Genomic DNA, 20,515 nt, shown 5'->3' with positions numbered 1-20,515 from the left:
CAATATAATTTATGGGCGCATTACCTCGGCTGTTTAATCGGGTGTGTCCTTCAGCGAGCAAAGCCAGAAACTGCGGGGGAGCGGATTCCTTTGAAGTCTGATGCCAGCTGCAAGCAAACCAGCATGAGCGAGGAGAGAGGCAAATGATGTGCGATGTGCACGCGCCCGCACACATGCACTGTAGGCAATCCGCCTATGGGTGCATTTTTGAGAGCCCTTACTTAAGTCTCGCTGAGAACGCATGCGCGTTCGCTCAGCGAGACCTCAAAACTGGCTGCCTCTTTTGCTTCAATATATTCTTTGTTTTGCGCCTCTGTGTCTCGGCATTTTTCATATCTGTGTTGAGCCTATTGCATGTCTCCTCTGGTGCTTCAGTTGCCACATTTGCATGTACTTTGATAACACCAGAGATCTAAATGACACTGCAAAAACGTTTTAACTGCATATGATGGAGGTTTAAGATTGACTGAGCAATGATTGCCCTAAGCAGAGTTCCAATAAACAGAGGTGATTATGGTGGTGGCAGAGAGGACCTCTGGACACCCCCCCCTTCCCCTTAATATGTCCCGGCCGCATTCAACATCTGAGTGCCGGGTTAGAATTGCCACTTGACCCAGATCCTGCCATTGTTGCTTCAGCTTGTTTTCCCATCTTAGTCTTACACCTTCTGCGGGTAGCAGAATCTCTGCCTTTTAGTCTATATGGCAAAACATTTCAGCTGATCAGTGGGTACTGGGTCAAGTAAGCTTTGGTCAGAAGCTGTAATATCTCGAAAGAAAGGTTATTTTTCCAGAATGGAAGACCACTCATTATCAATGACAGCCTTTTCTTTTAAAGATATCGTTCATGTTTCACAAAGAAGCCCTAGAGCCCTTGCCCAAGTACCAACGATGGAAAGGATTCTATTTCAGGATTCTCATGACAGACAGGATCTTACTGGAAAAAAACAGACAATCAGAATGGTAACTATACAGGAGGGGATTTGCTAGATTCAAAAAGGGGAACTCATGACTTTCTTAGACCTTCAGGTCACCTATTTCCATTAACCCATTCATCTCAGTCATGGCAAGTACCTTAGATTCGAGGTAGCCAGATGCCACTATCAATTCAAAGTGCTATCCTTTGGCCTCATGTTGACGCCAAGGATATTCACAAAGTAGAAGCTTTCCTATGGCACCAAAGTCGTCCGTTCTCCCTGAACCCCGATGATTGGCTGGTAAAGGGGAGATCCTTGGGAAGTGAAGGCAGATCCATGCAGTAGTGCACAAAACCTTTCTTGAAAATGGGCATTTTGCTCAACATGGGCAAGACTCATCTTCAACTCAAGAACAACATACAGGGGCATATTATCAAGGGGGTTTATCTCCGCTTTTTTGGCTTTAAAAGCCAAGAAAGCAGAGATAAAATTATCTCCCTATTACCTAGCTGCCGCTAACACCAGTTAGCGACAGCTAGTAGGAGATAGCGACCATCTTGGGGCCCACTTTGCATGTCAGTGATATTTATCACTATTGAGATGCAAAGTGGGCGTGCCAAGATGTTAGAGACTGAAAACAGTCGCTAACATCGCTATCTCCTATTACCAACTTTTGGAGATATTCGCGCTAAGCGGGAATATCTCCAAAAGCTAACACCTGCCCTGAGCAGTTCTTAGCCATGTTATCCAATGGGAGGTGGATAACATGGCTAAGAGCATTAGCTCGCTAATGCATGAATATTGCTGACTTTTCAGCGATATTCATGCTTTGCGGCGATTTTTACCGCATTTGCGTTAAACCTTGGTAATACCAAGGTTTATTTGCGGTAAAAAATCGCTGCAGCGCTGCGGTAAATTTTTGTCTCTAACCAAGCAATAGCAATAATTATCGCTATTGCTTGGTAATATGCCCCACAATTCTTTGGCCAGTTCTTGAAATCAAAGAGGTCGAAGCCTGTGATCGGGAAGGAGGGAGGGTCGCATGTGAATCTATGAAACATACCAATCCTGGAGAACTGTATTTACAGGTAAGTAGCTTATTTCTTTCATTCTGAATACCACTTGAGCAGTCTGTGTTGAATGTACTATAGCCATCAGAGATGGCTTCTGCAACTAGAAATGGAAGGGACATCCTTAACACCTTAGCTGCGTGTAAACATTTCTCCCCAGTGCTGCGCTGTCCATTAGAACTAGTGCTGAATGGACGTTCAATGGTCGTGCGCAGCACTGGGGAGGTAGCGCTGCTGACGACCATTGGCCGTCAGCAGCACTTAAGGGGTTAAGCACGCTCATTGAAAGTGGAAATATTATTGCAGATAACACCACAAGACCCTGATTACTGCTTAGAATAGTAAGCATAGCCCTCTCCCTTTGGGGGGCAGCTTTTCTAACAGTCTGCTCGGGTCTCTCACTGCATTATGATTTTCCATAAGTATCTGTCCAGTAATGCGTATCTGGTTCAACAACACATACTGGCTGGCATGCTGTGATTTCCAACAGCATGTCATACCAATCCTTCTGTCCTGGGATTGAAGTCTTCCCCCGCTAGATTTTTCAAAAGGAAGCAGTAGCTCTCTTGTAGAGCCAAAGCACACAAAGAGAATTTTCTTGCTCATTAAAGCAAATCTTGCTTTTCAGTATTCCATTACAACACTCAACCAGTGATGAAGAAGTGACTTACTTTTGGTAACGCTGTTTCTGGTGGATACTATATCTAACTACAGATTCCTCACCCTTACAATATTCCCCAGGCTGGATCCGTACGATTTCGCAGCTGTGCTCTTGCATTCCGCCAAGTGGCATTGGGTGGCTCCACATTGACCTCATTCAGTCTCGTAAACGACTGAATGGAATAGCATACAGGTGTCACACCTGCGTGCCTATGTCAGTTTCTTGATTTACTCTTTACCCCTCGGCCAGCCAGTGAGAATAAACAATTTCCAGTCCCAGTGTGCAGATCCCCCACTCTTCCTTACTTTTTGCAGTAAATGGCACTGATGTTGTCAGTGAGAACCAGCTTTTCCTTGATGGATGGATGGATGGATGGTAGGAAGGACTTCAGTTCCAGGCAGATGGCCTGTAACCCAAACACATTTAAGTGGAGCCAGGTTCCCACCAGCGACCAGAGTTCTCCAATCTCCATCTCTCACAGATAACTCCACCATGCCTCCCCCTTGCTCTCCCAGGCCAGTAGGGACACCTTTGTCACTACCATCAGACTCTGGGTGGGGCAGTGGGGCCTGGTGCTGGTCAGGTTGAGGTCGAGCAGTCACCACTGCAGATCTTGCAGAGGCTCTTCGGAAACCTGGATGAATTCTGACATTTTTACTTGGTGATTGGCACACTGAAACTTCAGATCCCACTACAGAGTCCGCATATGACACCTGGTGATGTAGACAAATAGTATGCATGAGGCCAGCAAGTCAAGAGGCCTCAGAGCTTCTGTCACTGAGATCCAGGACCAAGGCTGAAACATCGGGATCGTAGCCTAGTGTTGCGAGAGAGCAAAGGCCCAAAACTGCATCATGTCCAAAAAAACTCTGATAAAAGGAAGCCTCCGTCAAGGAGTCAGGTGTGGCTTTGGCTTGTTGATCAAGAACCCCAAAGATGTCAAAAGTTTGCTATCATCTTGAGGTAGTCTACAACTGACTTGTGGAGAGGCCAGTCATCGAGGTAGGGAAAAACTGGTATCCTAAAACCTCCGAAGTTGGGTCGCAACTACCACCATCACTTTCATTAACATCCAAGTTACACTGGTAATGCCAAAGGGGAGCTGGGCAAACCGAAAATGCTCCTGACCTACCTTGAACCGTAGGTAACGTCTGTCGTACCGCAGAACGGGCACATGAAAGTACACATCCTGCATGTCCAAGGCAAACACTCACTGGCCCGGTTCCAGAACAGTCAGAACTTGGGCCAATATGAGCATCTTGAATTTGTCCTTTCGCTGGAAGGCATTCAGAGGGCACAGATCCAAAAAAGGATAAAGGTCCCATCTTCTTTGGCACATGGAAATAGCAAGAGTAACAACCGGTTACTAAGTACAGGCAGGCATCCTCTTGAGGGCCTCTTTGAAAATTAGAGCCTGGAACTCTAGCAGTAAGATGGCTAGGTGATCCTCTGAAAGCCCCTCTGATGTGGATGGAAGCTAAGGTACGTAGGAAAAGAATGGAAGGGCACAGCCCTGATGGACGATCTTGAGGACCCAATATACAGTTGTAACAGCTCGCCATCTTGCAATACAATGTCTGATCTTGCCTCCCATGTGTAACTAAGGGCAAACTAAAGCGACTTGGAGGCTGATGCAGCAGGGGTGGAGAGCTGGGTGGAACAGTTGCCCTTGTAACAATGTCTGCTTGATCCCCATCCTCAGCCTTGAAATGACTGAGGAGACTGGTAAAGTGGTAGAGGGCGTAGTGGTACCTTTCTGACAGCTCTTTGTAGTAGTCTTGGAAGGATCATGCTGCTGAGGAAGCTGTCCGGCAGGAGTTGAAAGGCCCAAAATACCCTCTCGGGTGATAGCAGCTCTCAATAAATCAGAGTTGATTGACTGATTGAAGTAAATTGCTGTGGCTCTGCTTTCTATAATGCGTTTGAGGGCAGAATCAGCTTTTTTGCCAAAGAAGCAGGATCCATCAAAGGGCATATCCATTAGAGATGCCTGCACATCCCCAGAAAAGCCAGGCTACTGCATTAATGCATGGTGGCAGAGCATCAAAATAGTGCCTGTTGCATGCCCCAATCAGGCAGCAATATCCAAGGCAGCCATATTGACACATGGTGGTTTTATGTAATGGTTTTTAGTAACCAACAATAAATATTCATTCATTCATTCATTCATTCATTCATATTGACACATTTAGCCACATCCTAGCGGTCTTGAACGGTCTGAGCCACAAAGAGGCCTGATACTCCGCCAGGAGCACCGTCAAGACCTCACTATTCCAAAGCGATTGCAGCATGGATTAAGCTCAACACTAAGCTGGCTAAAGAGAACTTCTCAAATGCCTCAATTCTTTTATCCTCCCTGTCTGGAGGGATCTTCTGGAAAGCATTAGGGTTAACTTTGCTGGTGAAAGCTTGGGCCACCAAAATATCAGGAGTCGAATGCTGCACAATAAAGTCCAGATTGCCCAGTGCTGGTCCGCAGTAACTGGCCATCTGCCTGTTCACCGCTGGGCAAGAGCAACAGCAGATCCTGAGGTAACTTCACTTCAAGGGGCTCAGATGGCGCGGAGGACGAATCTGCTAGTGGTAACCCAAATGGAGGCCTCTGCGGATCCTCAGTGCCTGAAATCATGCCAGAGGGGACTGGAAGAGGGCCAAAAATGCACAGCATAGACACCTTAAAGAACTCAATCTGCTGCTGCATCATCAATGGTCCGGGTAATTTCCGGCACCATGCGACCTGTTTAGGAATCAGCTCTGTGATTAGGAGAGAGATCAACTGTCACCTTGATACCCTCCTGACTTCTCCTTGGCCAGAGAATGGTGGCATGGGATCAAGTCCTGCTTTAACCTCCTATGCTTCTTCTTTTATATCGATTTACCGGACAACCTCGACCGCAAAGAAGACCTGTCATGGGTGCACCCTCAAGTGCAGGAATGAGTCCGTTGCCTTAATCTGGAGCGGGACCTAGGCAAGGCCTGTGATGTTTTTTGGTGTATAGCGACATAGTATTTCCGTTCCCAGATCACATTCGAGTGCATGAGGGCAAACTCTTCATTTGACCTGGAGTTGTGCCCTGAGCCCAAACATCAGGAGCACACCTTGTGGAGGTTCATCACCAGCATCTGTTTCCAGCAGTCATAGCACAGTTTGAACCATATAGTATTTGGTGAGGACATTGTTCAATTACAAATTGGAAAATAGTTTTAAAGGAATTAATTAACTGATAAAAAGGGAGCAGAGATCTTGATCCTTGTTCGAAGGCCCAACAAGAATGGAGCTGATATCAGTGGCCAGGGGTGGCACCTATATGCAACTCCACTCTGTCTTCTCTGAGGTTGAACAAAGTCGACACTGAGCTATGGAAAGCCACCTGGTGGCAAGCACGAGCACTGCTATGGAAACCTCTAGATTTAGTCTTCCGCCTTGAGAATTTTCTAATGGTACGGAATCTGCGGTTAGAAGCATTTATCAGAAACATGCATTACCAATTTAACAAACAGAATCACTTGGACAATAATAAACCAATACAACCAAATGCAGCTCAGTGAATTGACATTTGGCTAGCTACCATATGCAACTTCACTATTAGCATGGAAAGGAGGATAGATCAGTGAGCTGAACATTCACCTCAAATAAATAGGTTGTTCTGAGATGATGAGCTTGACTCTCAGGGAGGAAAACCCGGTCTTCCATCCTTCTGAAGTGGATAAATTGAGTACTATAAAATGACTATTAGCAGACCAGTCAACATTGAAAACAATGTCACTGTGTGAGAGCAAGGGGCTTGAAGGAGAAAAGATCTGGGGAGTGGAGGAGGCAAGACCTGGGGAGTAAGGGGGAAGAGCGTTGAGCCTACTACTCTAACTAGTCATAAGGAGGCTTCTGATGAGACAAGGCTATGGAGAGGTGCGGAGCTTTGCACCAGCACTGCCCAAGAGGCAATCTACCCTTCCAAAACCTGCACCCAAAAAAGCAACAAACAAAAGCTTCCAAGGTTTCTGAGTCATGGGGAGGTTGCAAAATCCACAATAGGCATCAGCTGTGCACAGCCTTCAGACAGGAGCAGGAAATCCACCCCTGGCTCTTCACCGGGAGACAGAGTAAAAGAAAGCTGGTATTGTGTGACACCAGTGGCACTGTGAGTCAGCTGGTAGGTCTCTAATAGTAATATCTTATTTACAGAGCTAAGAAATTACAAAAGTATGGCATTTAGCTATATGAAATACCAAGTTACTATTAAAAATAAGCTTGATACTGCAGGCATCAGTATACTCCTCATTCTCTACTATTCCTCACATTAGGCATTATGCATACTAGAAATTGTTAATAATCCATGGCGAAGACCCAGCACCCACACAAGACTGATCCTCATTTAGCACACCTATGCTTGTGTGTAGCGTTCAATCTTTGCAGCATTCCCTGCATCTTTAATGTGACGTGACTACAAACAGAAAGGAGCAATTCCAGGTGAGTGGCAAGAGCATTATCTACAGCTCTTTCGCACATGGAAAAAGGGGTCAGAAAAGGGAAGAGAACGAAGGAGGGTATGTGTTCAGCTCGTAGCTGGTAACACAAATCTACAGGTATGGATGCTGAGCGCTATTACAGGGCTCATTTGAGTACCAAATGTGTGTATAATGGCACAATCGTTTGCTGTATTGAATCACTTGGTATATTTGCCGGCCTTCCCTGCCCTATTTTACCAATCAGTTAGCCCTGCACTCACCCATGTGTCCATTCCCACATTTCCCCGGCGACTAAGGCATACCATTTATATTTAATTACATTTCTAAAGCCCCAATAAATATTTTATGAACAAAAGACAACAAAATTTACCTCAGCAAGCAATGAAAGTGCATGGACACTATATACAGAAGGTGCAATGTTGGATGTTTCCAATGCTGGAGATAATATACCTAATAATAAAAGAAGAATACAGTTAGCAACAAGGCAAAAGCTTGGATATGGGTGTCTGACACAGTATCCGAAATTTACTTCCCATCCTTTACTTTGTAAGACATTTACTCCCTGCTATTACTTTCACAACACCTTTACTTTGTTTGCATAAATGGAGTTACATCATCACTTTTCCCGAAGTATTACACAAACTACTTTTAATGTAAGTACAATTTCATATTACGGTCAAAAGAACCACAAAATTATTAGTAATTCATATGTATATTACAGTATTTGTTTTAATGTAGGGTTATGGCTAGTTGTAATGTAATTACTGTACCTTTATATTTATTTAAATAACCACTTCAGTCGAGGATTGGATTACAATAATGGTATAAAATTAAATGAATATTAAAAGTATTTTATAAACTAGAGGATAATGTTTGCAATAGGAATAGAATGAGGTTTCAAGTCTTATTTTTTAGTCAGTGTTAGGTTAGTAACTTATTTCATACAATACACATTAATTTAACAATTAGAACTATAACAAGGTCATTACTTTTATTGTAAATAGATTTAAAAAAGGTTTAGGGATATAATAAGCATTTATATGCATTCTAAATGTTATTTATATTGGTTCAATTTAGGGCTGGGGTTCAGATTATCATAAGGGAAACATTACAATAAAGTAAAAATAATATTAAGGAAAAGTTTGCATTTCAGTAAAATACAGTTTTAAAGTGAAGGCAGTACGAAGTGAGAGGCAAAGTAAAAGGTATTCAAAGGCAGTGGGCAGATGGGGGAAATAAAGGTAGGCGGAAGTAAAGGTGGAGAAGTAAACGTCTGGGGGTGCAAAGGTACTGGCAGTATAAAGATATACAACCATCAGACATAAAACACCAATAAATAAAACAAACTTGAGAATATCCTGAGATCAATTTATAAGCTATTTCATTATTGGAACATTATTTTACTATAAATACAAATATTCCTTATCTGGAGAATAAAGAAATTGCTTCATTACCTGGTGCCTGAAAACCGAACTAAGACCGGGCATGAACAGATGCATACATTTGTGAAGAGAGATACATTCATCAAGGAGCTTCCCACTAATATTGTACAATATGAGAAACTCACAAAGAGCTAATCGCCCGCCTGATGTTTTTTGGCATGACTGATATAAAAGCTCAGGGTTCTTCAGGTCCAAACGATAGAGTCTTTCATACTCTTTGGAGGAACACAGTGGGTCAAAGAACGTTTGGAGTGTGATAAACTGTACAACATGAAAGGGAGTAACAACCTATAGTAGAAAGGCCACCCTAGTCCTGATTACCAGTTTGTCCATTAAGAAGATGATTTACAGCAGTTCAACTGAGAGAGCTTGAAGCTCACTCGCACGACAAGATGAAGTTATCGCAATGAGAAAAGACCATTTTCAGGGTCAGAAGACGTAGTGGACAGCTGTACAGCAGCTCAAAAGGGGTGCACATATGAAACGTAAGAACTACATTAAGGTACTACTTTGCATCACAAAGGGGTTAGGAGGAAGAGTTCAGTAAACCTTTAAGAAATCACATCACAACAGGAGCTTTGAATAGACAGGTTGGTATGGTAAATGCAAAAAGACAGAAATTGCAGACAGATTACCTTTACCTGTGCCTACTGGAGTGCCTTGTAGGGCCAACAGAAAAAAAACCCCGACAGGCCTGCACGGGTCGTATTACGGGTGCCACAACAAGTCCCAAACTTTTCCCAGTGTCCAGAATAAAAATACTTTGTTGAAGGATGCCTGGCAGGAAAGATGACATCCACTACTTTGAGGGGGAAGACTGAAACAAGTCAACTTCTGTTGTTCAATCTCTACACATGGAGGTGTAGATTACACAAACCCAGGTGAAAGTCTCTGCCCAACTTCTGTGACTGCAAATCTTCCTAAAGCAGCAATATGAAAAGAGGAAAGATACTCATGCACAAAGTTTTGGTATTACACTCTACTGGCCCTATGCGATTCCTAAGGATAACATAGGGACACTAGTTCTTGCTCTTATTGAGAACTTAGGGTAGGAAAAGTAGCATTTGGAAAGCATACAAGAGCCTCATGCTCCACACTAGCCAAAATAAGTCTCCAAGAGAGAGATGTTTTGGGAACTCCAGCATGCAAAAGTGTTGATATTGCATGTTCTCAGGAATGGCAAAGTGATCGAGCCAGGGTTCTTTCTATTGCCCTGATGATTCTGCAGATGCAGAGGAGCAGAGCCTCCTGGTACAGGGCCCACAACCCCATCCCGCCGTGCTTGTTGCAACACCACATGAAGGTGGAGCAGACCTGAGAGGAACTGAACCAGTTTCCTCTTGATGGATGGCAGCAAGGCTTTCATCGGCAAGTGAAGGGCCACACTCTAACAAGTTGATGTGGAGGTGGGTCTCTGACGGAGACCAGAGTTGTCTGTTCTCCAGCTCACCAATCCAGCAGTCTGTCATCACCATCAGCTGTGGCTGGAGTTGGGAGAGGGGTCTGCCACTGGTCCAAATGCAGCTAAGCAGTCATCACTGCAGGTCTTTTGCAGTCTTTTTTGATACCTTGCTGAAATCTGCCAGGTTCCCTTGAAGCTGGTCCTATTGAGACTTCAGAACCCACTGCAAAGCCTGCATATGCCACCTGTCATGTTCAACTAGCAGGATGCAGGAAGGCAGTAGTTTAAGAAGTCTCAGAGCTGCCCTCACTGACACCCAGGACCGAGGCTGAAACATCTGGATCATAGCCTAAATATCCTAGACTCTATGATCTGGAGGAAAGGCCCAATAACCCATTGTATCCAGGATTGTTCTGACGAACAGAGTAAGGTTTGACTTTGACACACTGATAGTGAACCCCTCAACCCAGACTGGGAAGCCTGTTGCTGGGGTGGTGGCCCTTGGAATTGTGTATACGTGCAGCATACGTGAAGACTCTAGCAATAATCTGAAATGGGCAAAACTGTTGAGGATACTGGTTTGCTGGTGTTCAAAAACTGAGTAAGCTCGCTGTGGCACTTTCTTTAAAACGTACTGGAGCAGAGGTAGCATTCTCACATTATAGGCAAGACCTCTCAAAAGACATATGCAACTATGACACTTGGGAATAACCCGGGAAGCCTGTGGATCTTGTTCATGTGTGCCATCGGAACATCACACTAGAGCTGATGTTTTGTCTTAGCCTTTCTATATCACGTTAGGCTGCATCCTGGCCATCCTGAATGGTCTGCGGCAAATACCCATGGGATTCATCTGAGAATTCTGGTAAGATCTTCGCAGCCAAGATCCATAATGCATTGTAGTACCTACCCAACAAACAGCTGGAGCTGACTGACCATAAGGTGAGGCTCGCTGATGAGAACATTCTCCTCATAAATGTCTGAGTTGTTTTTGAGTCAGTTAGTTTGTCAGTTTATAAACTTTATTCGACAGTTTTAAAAAACGTCATAAAAGTACACAAGATAAAATCGTACAAATATCATAAAACAGGAAGGGTACATATCATCGTATGTTGTTTCGAGGACATACAAAAGTCAATAAATGGGGAACACAGTAAAACAGCTAAAAAACCATACTCTTCCTTAGAGCAACAGATTTCAGGATAAAGGTTGCAGTAAAAAAACACAAATCCGGGCTAGCAAGCGAAAATAACAGTTTCATGGCATTTGAGGTAGAGAACACAGAGTATTTCTTAAACAACGGTTTCAAGTAAACAATACGTAGGGCTTTATAGAGGGGGCAAATTAACATGAAATGAAGGGTACTTTGTTTGGTCAGTCCATCACATGGACAAGCAGAAGTTGAATACATTTTCATCTTTGGGAAGGCCACAAGATTGTGGACAATACCAAGTCTAAGTCTGGATAATACAAATTGATGAGATTGTCTATAGATTATTTTAAGGTAGGTCGGCAAACCATGACCCTCATTTACATTGGAAAAATAGAAAGCATGGGTTGAATAGTTACGTGTATCTGCTTTCCGTTTACCGAGTTTTACCCTCATGAATTCTTCTTTCAACCCTTTTTTGGATAAAGAAGTTGCAATCTCGGGTTCTTTACGTACATCCAAATGTAAGAAGTCCTTAAAAGTAGTAATCACATACTTTATCCATGGTATATTCGCAAATTTATCCAACACCAAACAATCTTTGATAATGCACTTTGTGAAACTTGTTTCATCCTTCAGCCAGATAGACCTCCAAACCAGGAGGGGTCTCAATTCAATTAGATCGGCTATATGGTCCAACCTTAGTTCCTCGTGGGCCAGATAGTTGGATGCCGTAGGGGGTAAACAAAGTAGCCGTTTCAGAAACAAATTTTCCAATATTTGCAAGTCTTTGTTAGACCCGTACCCCCATACCCCCGATCCATAGAGCGCTATAGATAAACATCGGTGTCTATAAATATTTAACATTGCAGGAATCCTGCGGCTGCCCAGTTTATTGGCAAAGCGAAAGACACCTGAAGAAGCCTTCCCCATCCTGGCTTTTATGTTAGTGTGTTCAGGTGCCCAAGAGCCCAGGCTATTAAAAGTAATGCCCAGATAACAAAAATTATCTACAGCCTCAATTCTGTTATTTTTAAAATAGAAAGACTTATGGTAATTCGCCTTTTTGCCACAGACCATTGTAAATGTTTTGGTGTTATTAATTTTAAGTTTTTTACCCTGAATGAAGTCATAAAAACAATTCATTAACCGCTGCAAGCCAATTGGAGTTCTGGATAATAAAACAGTGTCATCCGCGTATAACAACACTGGAATAGGTAGGCCCCCTGCTTGTGGTGCATCAGCCTGGACCTGTTTTAATTCATGTTCCATGGAATTAATAAAAAGAGAGAAAAGCAGGGGGGCCAGTACGCACCCCTGCCTAATGCCTGATTTTACCTTAATCTTGCTCGTGCACTCTCCAGCTGGACCATATCGAATCTGTGTGGACAAATTGGAGTATAGCCTAGCTAGGAAATGGATGATAGCCGGGGGTGCCCCCATATCAAGAAGGGTTGTCCACAACAGGGAGTGATTCACCAGGTCGAAGGCACTAGAGAGGTCCGCAAAACAAAGGAATAGGGAACCGGGTTTGGCCATAGTATATTTACCTATTAAGAGATTAAGGTTAATACATTGGTCAATGGTCCCCAAGCCCTTTCTAAAGCCATACTGTGATTGTGCCAGGATATTATTATCAGACGCCCACTCCTCCAGGCGTAACAATAATACTCGGCTCATAATTTTAAGGGAGGAGTCTAGAAGGGAAATGGGGCGATAGTTTTTGGCCTCCCCTCTATCTCCCTTCTTGTAAATCGGGATGATGATGGATTCGCTCCAAGTTGCCGGGGTGGAAAAATCAGTGGCAGCATTGAAGACCTGGGTCAATAGGGGGCTCCAGAGGGCCAAATCATGTTTGTATATATCTACCGGGACCCCGTCGGGTCCTGGGGCTTTCCCACCTTTACTAGAATTGATTGCCATGTCCACTTCTCGAATGGTGATTCCCAGAGGCTGCGGACGCAGCTGGGGGTTCATATGGGTTTTATCATAAGTCTCCTCAGGTGGATCGAAGATTCCTGAAAAATATTTGACCCAGCTCTCTTCACTTACTAATGCGGTAAGTACTGGGAAATCATCATTCTGGAGGAATGGGGCATTAATAGTACTCCAGAACAATTTACAGTCCTTGAGGGCTGCGGCACAATCCAGATTATCCCAGGCTTGTTCCCGGAGTTCGTTTTTCCTACGTTTGAGTTCTGTGTTATAATTTGACCTTAAGGTTTTAACTATTTCCCTATCTCTAGGGAGATTTGACAGTGCTTGCTTAAGAGTTTTTAGCGCTGTGGTACAAGCGCGGTCAAACCAGCCAACCTTACCCCGTTTAGATGTATTCTTATTATTAGTAAAGATTCCATTAATTATAGTACCAAGATCCTCAAAGTCCGTTATAATGCCTGAAAGAGGGGCATTGACTTCCAGACAGCGAAGTATCTGATTGAGACCGCCTGCCACAACTGTGCTATGTAGTTTTTCAGATTTTTCGGTACACCACTTTATCCTGGTTCCATTAGGCCTACTTGGGACGATATTGTCGACAACCCTGCCTGTGGGCATAATTTTCGGGCCCCACATAAGAATATACATAGTTAGGGCATTGTGGTCGCTCAAACATAAATCCTTGGTAATTGGCACTGTACAAAATGGCACCAAAAGGGTTGAGATCAGCAAATGATCAATGACCGACTCAGCGTCCCTCCCTCTAAATGTTGGAACAATATTGCCCATAATGTCGAGAGCTGGTTGGTGAATAACTAGATCAAATTTTAACAGAAGACCATTAAGGGCGGTCCCATATAGGGAGTGTTGGAAATGTGCTAAATTCTCCCCAGATTCCCCATCAAACCCACAAACTGGGGTTAGAGAGTGTGGGCATGTTCTAATGTTAAAGTCCCCTCCCCATATGATGTCATAAAATGAGTGGGGTTTGTTACAGATTTTATTTAAAAAGGCTTCCAGTTCATCCACAACCAGACTACTGTTAGAGTCAAATGTATTATTGTAGTGATTGATCAATAAGATGTTCCTGCCCTTTTTAGCTTTTAGTTCCAGAATTTGTGAATGTGTGCCCACAATTGCATATGTATCAACAGTTATCGGGAGGTCAACTGATATCAAAACAAGCAGGCCCCCTTTTGCCCTCCCCATAACAGATTCCTGGGCAACACAATTGTATGAAACAAACCCATCAACATAGATTTCCGTAGTGGACCATGTTTCCTGTAAACATAAAAAATCAAACCCAAGAACTAGTTCCCTCCACCCTAAAGCTGAAGCTTTCTGACGCCAGCCAGCTATGTTCCAGCTCACCATAGAATACCCTTGATCACTAGGGGGAGATAGCTCTTCTATGGGAGAGATCAAGGTGCCTCCTATATCATCAATAACCTCAACAGGTGGTGGAAAGTTGGACTCGTTTGATTTATCATGAGTTGGGGGGGTCCAAACATGTGTATTGCAGGTTATTTTATCTCTCATTGCTGGAAGGTTTTGATATTCCACAGTGACTCCGCTATCGGCTAGGTTAGTCTCGTTGGGTAGAGGGGGGACAGTAGTATGGACATTGGGTAGTCAGTCGACTCCTTCAAGCCCATCAAGACAGCCATATCGATTATAATCCCAGAAGATATTCTGCGGGGTCTGAAATGGGGGCAATCTGGTGTGACTTGGGCGAAAAGGCCTTCCCCTACGTTCGACCCTAGTCCACTCGTTGCTTCCATCATAGTACAAGGGGTTAGTCGGCGGTGGGAAGAAAAAGGAAACAGGGAGGGTCTGGATAGTGGAATCAGGTGACCTATTAACACCCGCACATATGTAAGATACTGTGCGTGGGTCTCTAAAACTGACAGTGATACAATCTCCCTTGATAGATTTAGGGGTTTTACCGATCCATGGTACCCTCCGCACCATGATAACTTCATTGTGTAGATGTGTCGGCAAGGGGCGGTTCCAATTAAGCCATTTAATAACTTGAGTTTTAAGGGAATTGAAAGTTTCGGTTTCCCCCCTGGCTAATGGAGGTGCACCTGCCAGGATTACCATAAATCGGTTGGCCTCAGGTGGGAGGTTGGGTCGTCTCGTTCTTGGAGTTTTAAGATCTTCTGGTTGCGGCCCTTGGGTATCCAGAGACATAAGTGCGGGTGGGATATGCAAACCTTGAGGGGGGCCTTGAGTAGACTGTGGGGCAACTAGGCTAACCGAGAAGAGGCTTGGGGAGCGGGTTGTGTGCTTACGGTCATTGAAATAGGAATTTGGGGCACAATAGTCGGAGGAGTAGTGTGGAGAGAGGGCAAACTAGGAGGAGGGCCAGAACTATTAGGCTTAGTGGAATTAGCTAGAAGTATAGCAGTTGATTTCTCTATATTAGACATTCTGAAATCAAGCCTATCTAGTTTGGCCTCTAGAGGAAAAATAATCGATTTAAGTAAGATAGCTAATTTATCCATAGACATATCATTACTGGATGAGCTCCCTTCCCCGTTGGAATTCAGCAATAAGGGTGCTCCGTCTGTACTGGTTGTTCTAGCTATTTTAGATGTCCTCCCAGTAGTTTTTCCCTTGCAATTATATTGTCTCTTCCGTTTCTTGGTGGCCCCTTCATTCCCCCCATGAGTTGTAGGGATAGTAGGATTCCCTTCATTAACAGCGGCAGAGGATACATTTGCACAATCAGATATATGGCTAGAATCAGCTATGGTGATGGAGGGGTTAGATATAACAGTAGATTCTATGCTTAGCGGGGGGGCTGAGTCTGGAAGCGGAAATAGGACATCCGACAGAGGCAAGCAGTCAGAAGGTCTTTCAGGAGTTCTGGCATTAGCTAAAGGGCCCATACTCGAGCGTTTAAGAGACATTAGCTCCTTGGACAGTCGTTTCTCCAGAGTAATAATTTCTTTGTCAATGATGGTGTTAGCCCTAGTAAGAAACTTCTCCATACCTCCAGCGGCAGATTGAGATCCTCCTGCCAGCGAAGATTTGCTCCTCGTTTCCCGGCCAACCATGGTCCACAGACGATCAGGCAGCAGGAAGAGGTAGGGGGGTAGCCCGGTCCGGTCACTGCCGGTCACGAACGGGCACAAACGGGCCCGCTCTTGGCCCGGTCTTCGCCCGCTTCGTCGTCCGCGCGCGTCCCGCGTACGCGTTCCAGGCGGGGTTAAAATAGAGGAGGAGAGAAGGGGGCGGGAAGAGGAACCAGGTGCGCGCGATGGACGGCGCTAGCACTTCTGGACCTCGCAGTCCCGCTCCCAAGGCAGATGAAGGTTTCCGGTTCTCCCCCTACCGTGGTGACCGAGCCGATGTGCTCCCAGGTCGTAGGGTTAAAAGAATCGAAGGCTCCGCTTTACTTCAAGCCCCCAGGGCGTCCACAGGCACAGGACAAGAAACTCCACGCAGTTCGAGCGGCACCCGCGTCAGCGGGGGCCGTGAGGAGTTTTAAAGGTACCCAGCAGCTCCGGGCAGCTCAGAGGGAGAAGGGGGCGGGAAGAGGAACCAGGTGCGCGCGATGGACGGCGCTAGCACTTCTGGACCTCGCAGTCCCGCTCCCAAGGCAGATGAAGGTTTCCGGTTCTCCCCCTACCGTGGTGACCGAGCCGATGTGCTCCCAGGTCGTAGGGTTAAAAGAATCGAAGGCTCCGCTTTACTTCAAGCCCCCAGGGCGTCCACAGGCACAGGACAAGAAACTCCACGCAGTTCGAGCGTCTGTGTCTGGAGTAGTACAGAAAGATTTAGTATTACCCTGCTAGTTGACGCCGGAAGTATGAGGCCCTCAGGAATAGGATGCTGCATCAGGAAGAGAGGGTCCCCTTGAACAAGTTTATGGCGTTGCGCTCCCTGTCAGTTTTCAAGTGGGCATTACCAAAGTTTAGCCCCAGCCCCCATGACCGTGTTAGTCAAGGCTTCATTAAATAGCAGCAAGGGCTCGGACAAGGTCTGCCAAGGCTGTTAGACTTCAGTGAGGAGGTTTGTCAACAGAGGGTAACTGTAAGTCGAGTACTTGATCCACATGTATTATAACTACAGTGAAAGAGGCTGTATCATCAGTTGTCAGGGGGAGTGTCCAATCAACTGGCCTCTTACAGATCCAAAGAAAGAGGGTAATCTTCATATTGTGTGGGAAATTCATCCCCATCTTCGTCATTGTTGCTCTGGTCAGAGTCTGATCTGAAAAGTTGTCAGAGTGCTGGATTTCAACTCCTAGGTAAAGACACTTTTATTACAGTTAGAATGAGTTGGGACAGGTACGTAAGTGGGCTGGGCATGGCTTCAGCCGAGGTTGAGATGGATTTGGTTCAGAATTGGATACAATAGGATCTAAATCCTCCGGAGGTGTTGGGGCCTGTTTCGACACAGCAGGAATCAGCATGGATTGTGGAATCAGCTCCAGAGTCAGGGTTGAACCTGTATCGGGTTCATGAGGCACAGGTGGCACTGAGGCCAGACCCATTTGTGGCAATCTGACTGGAGCCTCTGCGGATCCACTGGGCGTGAATGTATGCAGAGGGAGACAACAGGGTGCCACAAATTCATACAATGGCCTCTTTAAATACCTCAGTCTACTGTTATGTCACTGAAAGGCCAGAAATGTAGGATCCAATAGTATCAACTGCTGAACCAGTTCCTTGGTGGGAGAAAGTGAAAGAGGGGCCCCTTGAGATCCTCATGACTTCCCAGGAGAGTGGAGAATCTGAAATGAGGCATGCTTGGACTTGTGTTCCTTTTTGGACTTTGACTTACTCAAGGACTTGGTTTGCAACAACGATATGCAATGGGAAAGACCTTGAGAGCTGGAACAGGTCAGTCTACGCAGTCAACTTTGACCAGGAGATGGTTATATGCAACTTCCTGTGGTGTTTTTCAGTGCACAGCTTAGCTGCGCAATTCCAGACCATCTCCGGGTGCACAGGGCATACTTCTCACATGAATTGGAGTCATGGCCCAAAGCCATACATGCAGCTCATGGGGATGTGCCACAGACATCGGCTTGTCTACAAAAATAATTAATTCAAATTGAGGAGGATGTATCATTTTAAACAAAGTAATATAATACCTGGTCTGGTAGTTTCCAGCATATAGTGATGCTCGCCTCCAGATTTTTGTTTGGCTTTCATGTCTGCTCTCCTCCAGGAAGACAAAAACCCACATCTTAAACTGCACATTTTATTCTATACCTACCAACTAAATTGAGAAACACCAATGCATATTCATAACGCCCACCCCACATAAATCAAAAAAAATTTCTAACTAGGGCCGGGAAAACTGATTCACAAGCTTTAGCTTATACTTTGTGGCAAATCTTTTCAGATCATAAAATGTAAAGTAGCATAGTTTTAATAATATCCCAGATACATAAGCAAAGCTGATTTCAATTGTCTATTTAAAGAGAGTAAATAGATTTGAAATAATGGTAGGCTGCTCTTTCACATGACTCTAACAGCAGTTTACAGAAATCCCATGCTTGTGACACAAAAGGGGTGGACTTACCTTCAACATCTGACTCCAAATTTGTTCCATCAGCATTTATCTTAGGAGAAGGTTTGACCTCCAAATTTCGCCTTAGCCAGGTAGTTTGCTCCAGTGAAGAACCAGCAATTCCACCAATACAATCAACTATTTTATAAGTTACATCCTAAAACAAATAACAGACAGCAATATAAAGCATCTAGGTGAAAAATAATGAATTTAGATGGCTATGTATAAAATAACTGCTACATTGATAATTGTATGCGTCATATCGGCAAAGAGAAGGGGCAGGAGAGAGAGTTGAGTGTGCAAGAGCACATCTCCAACCATCACAAATGCTGCCTAATGGGTCCACATTACTCTTGTGTAACATGCTCCATGGGTAGGAAATGATAGCTCGGTCCTGGGCTCTATTCTTTTTAGGTATTGCAGATTAAATAGGGGATGTGCCTTAAAAACCATAAAATTACATTATCGTTGTAAAGCAGCCAATTTATTCTGCTGTGGATTGTGTTCTGTGATGTTGCCTTAGGGCTGGAAAAATGCAATTTGCTATTGCATTGAAGTTGTAAAGTGCAAGATGAGCTATTTTTCTCTATAGGTTCATTGTTTACATGTACTTTTTTTGTAACTTCAGTGGGTTTAAGCGCGTATCCCTCCCTGCTTTCCTCCACCTCCATCATCAGCGCCTAGCTATGACTATTCCTGAGTCAAGTAATTGGGGTGTCTGTTTTGGCTTCCAACTCCAACCCCCAGTCCCCCATCACCCCTGACACCTGCTACTAGGGATGAGAGGTCCTTTTTGTTTATAGGCAAAACCTTCAAACCTAAGGCGTTAAACCTTGCTCACATGAAGTAAAACTGTACACTAACATTTTTCTGGTCTAAAGCTGCCTAAAGTAGGCATGGGGTGAGCACGGCTGTTTCAGACAAACTAAGATTGGATAAAATACTAGCCAATCAGATTGGATATAACAAGCCCCAAAACTGTTGTGTGGATATTTTCCTATACTTAGTCATGCATTTCTGTAAGGTGTGTTGACCCTAAATAGCACGGCATACTGCCCTTAAGAGGTTGGAGGGAAGAAGAAACACAATAGTGGTGAAAGGGCTACCATTTCACCGCCATAAAATTGGAAATGAGCATTCTTCCAACCAACAACAGAGACAAACATAATACATGGGTACCCGCAGAGCAGTGACAACAAAATCATTCTTCAGTTGACCCGAAAGAAACCTCAAACAATTATAGCAAATATTCCATAAACACACACACGCTTATTTTGCTCCATATAGAGCATCACAACAGACATGCAATGTATCAAAGCTTCGTATTCTAAAGAGCATTATAACTACCGCCTAATTGGCATGTAACCTAATTTTAATAGAGGCAAATTTAAAAAGCAGTATATCAGCCCCAGATAGGCACTAAAATGAAAAAGGTATACTTTAAAGGAATAATGTTATCTAACTCCCACAACCATTATGTAGACAGTACTCTTGTGCTGGCCAAATGCTGTAGTGTTGCAATATTTAAGTCTGGGGGTCTGATAGAGCCCATTACTAGCAATATTGTGTGTCAAAACAGAATGGAAAATATAAGTGGACCTGGGGTAAGAGAAATTATACATATATCATACACTGCAGGACACCCAAATCTATTCATCCTGTTTGTATTGGCATTATTAAAAAGGTATGTCTTATTTGCCAACAGTGTAGCAAATCTTGATACATAGGGTTATCCAAAGTGAAATGAGTCCAGCAAACTTTACAAACAGCTGGTTATACCAACTGCCCTCTTGAGTGCAATCAATGTAGTAGGAGATCAAATGCCTGGGATTTAGTCTATGCTACCACTGCTCTTCATTGGTGGGATGAGTAGAAGGGAAGAAAGATGGAAGGGTTACATACCCATAGGAAAGGCTGAGACCACCTTGGGCAAAAAGGGT

General features: G+C 44.3%; 1 protein-coding gene across 2 annotated transcripts in view; it reads right to left on the bottom strand.

Moving 5' to 3' along the window:
* The window catches only part of DOP1A (DOP1 leucine zipper like protein A), a 1,079,867-nt gene that overhangs the window by 187,787 nt on the left and 871,565 nt on the right, over positions 1 to 20,515 (bottom strand). For both annotated transcript variants that reach the window (XM_086926553.1, XM_086926552.1), the window contains 2 exons: positions 18,588 to 18,732; positions 7,485 to 7,564 (listed from right to left, as the gene is read on the bottom strand). In XM_086926553.1, the coding sequence (XP_086782679.1) occupies positions 7,485 to 7,564; positions 18,588 to 18,732 (225 nt within the window). The remainder of the gene's footprint in view (positions 1 to 7,484; positions 7,565 to 18,587; positions 18,733 to 20,515) is intronic.

Source organism: Lissotriton vulgaris, chromosome 6, assembly GCF_964263255.1.
Source record: "Lissotriton vulgaris chromosome 6, aLisVul1.2, whole genome shotgun sequence".
Taxonomy (NCBI): domain Eukaryota; kingdom Metazoa; phylum Chordata; class Amphibia; order Caudata; family Salamandridae; genus Lissotriton; species Lissotriton vulgaris.
This window is presented reverse-complemented; position numbering and strand designations above follow the sequence as displayed.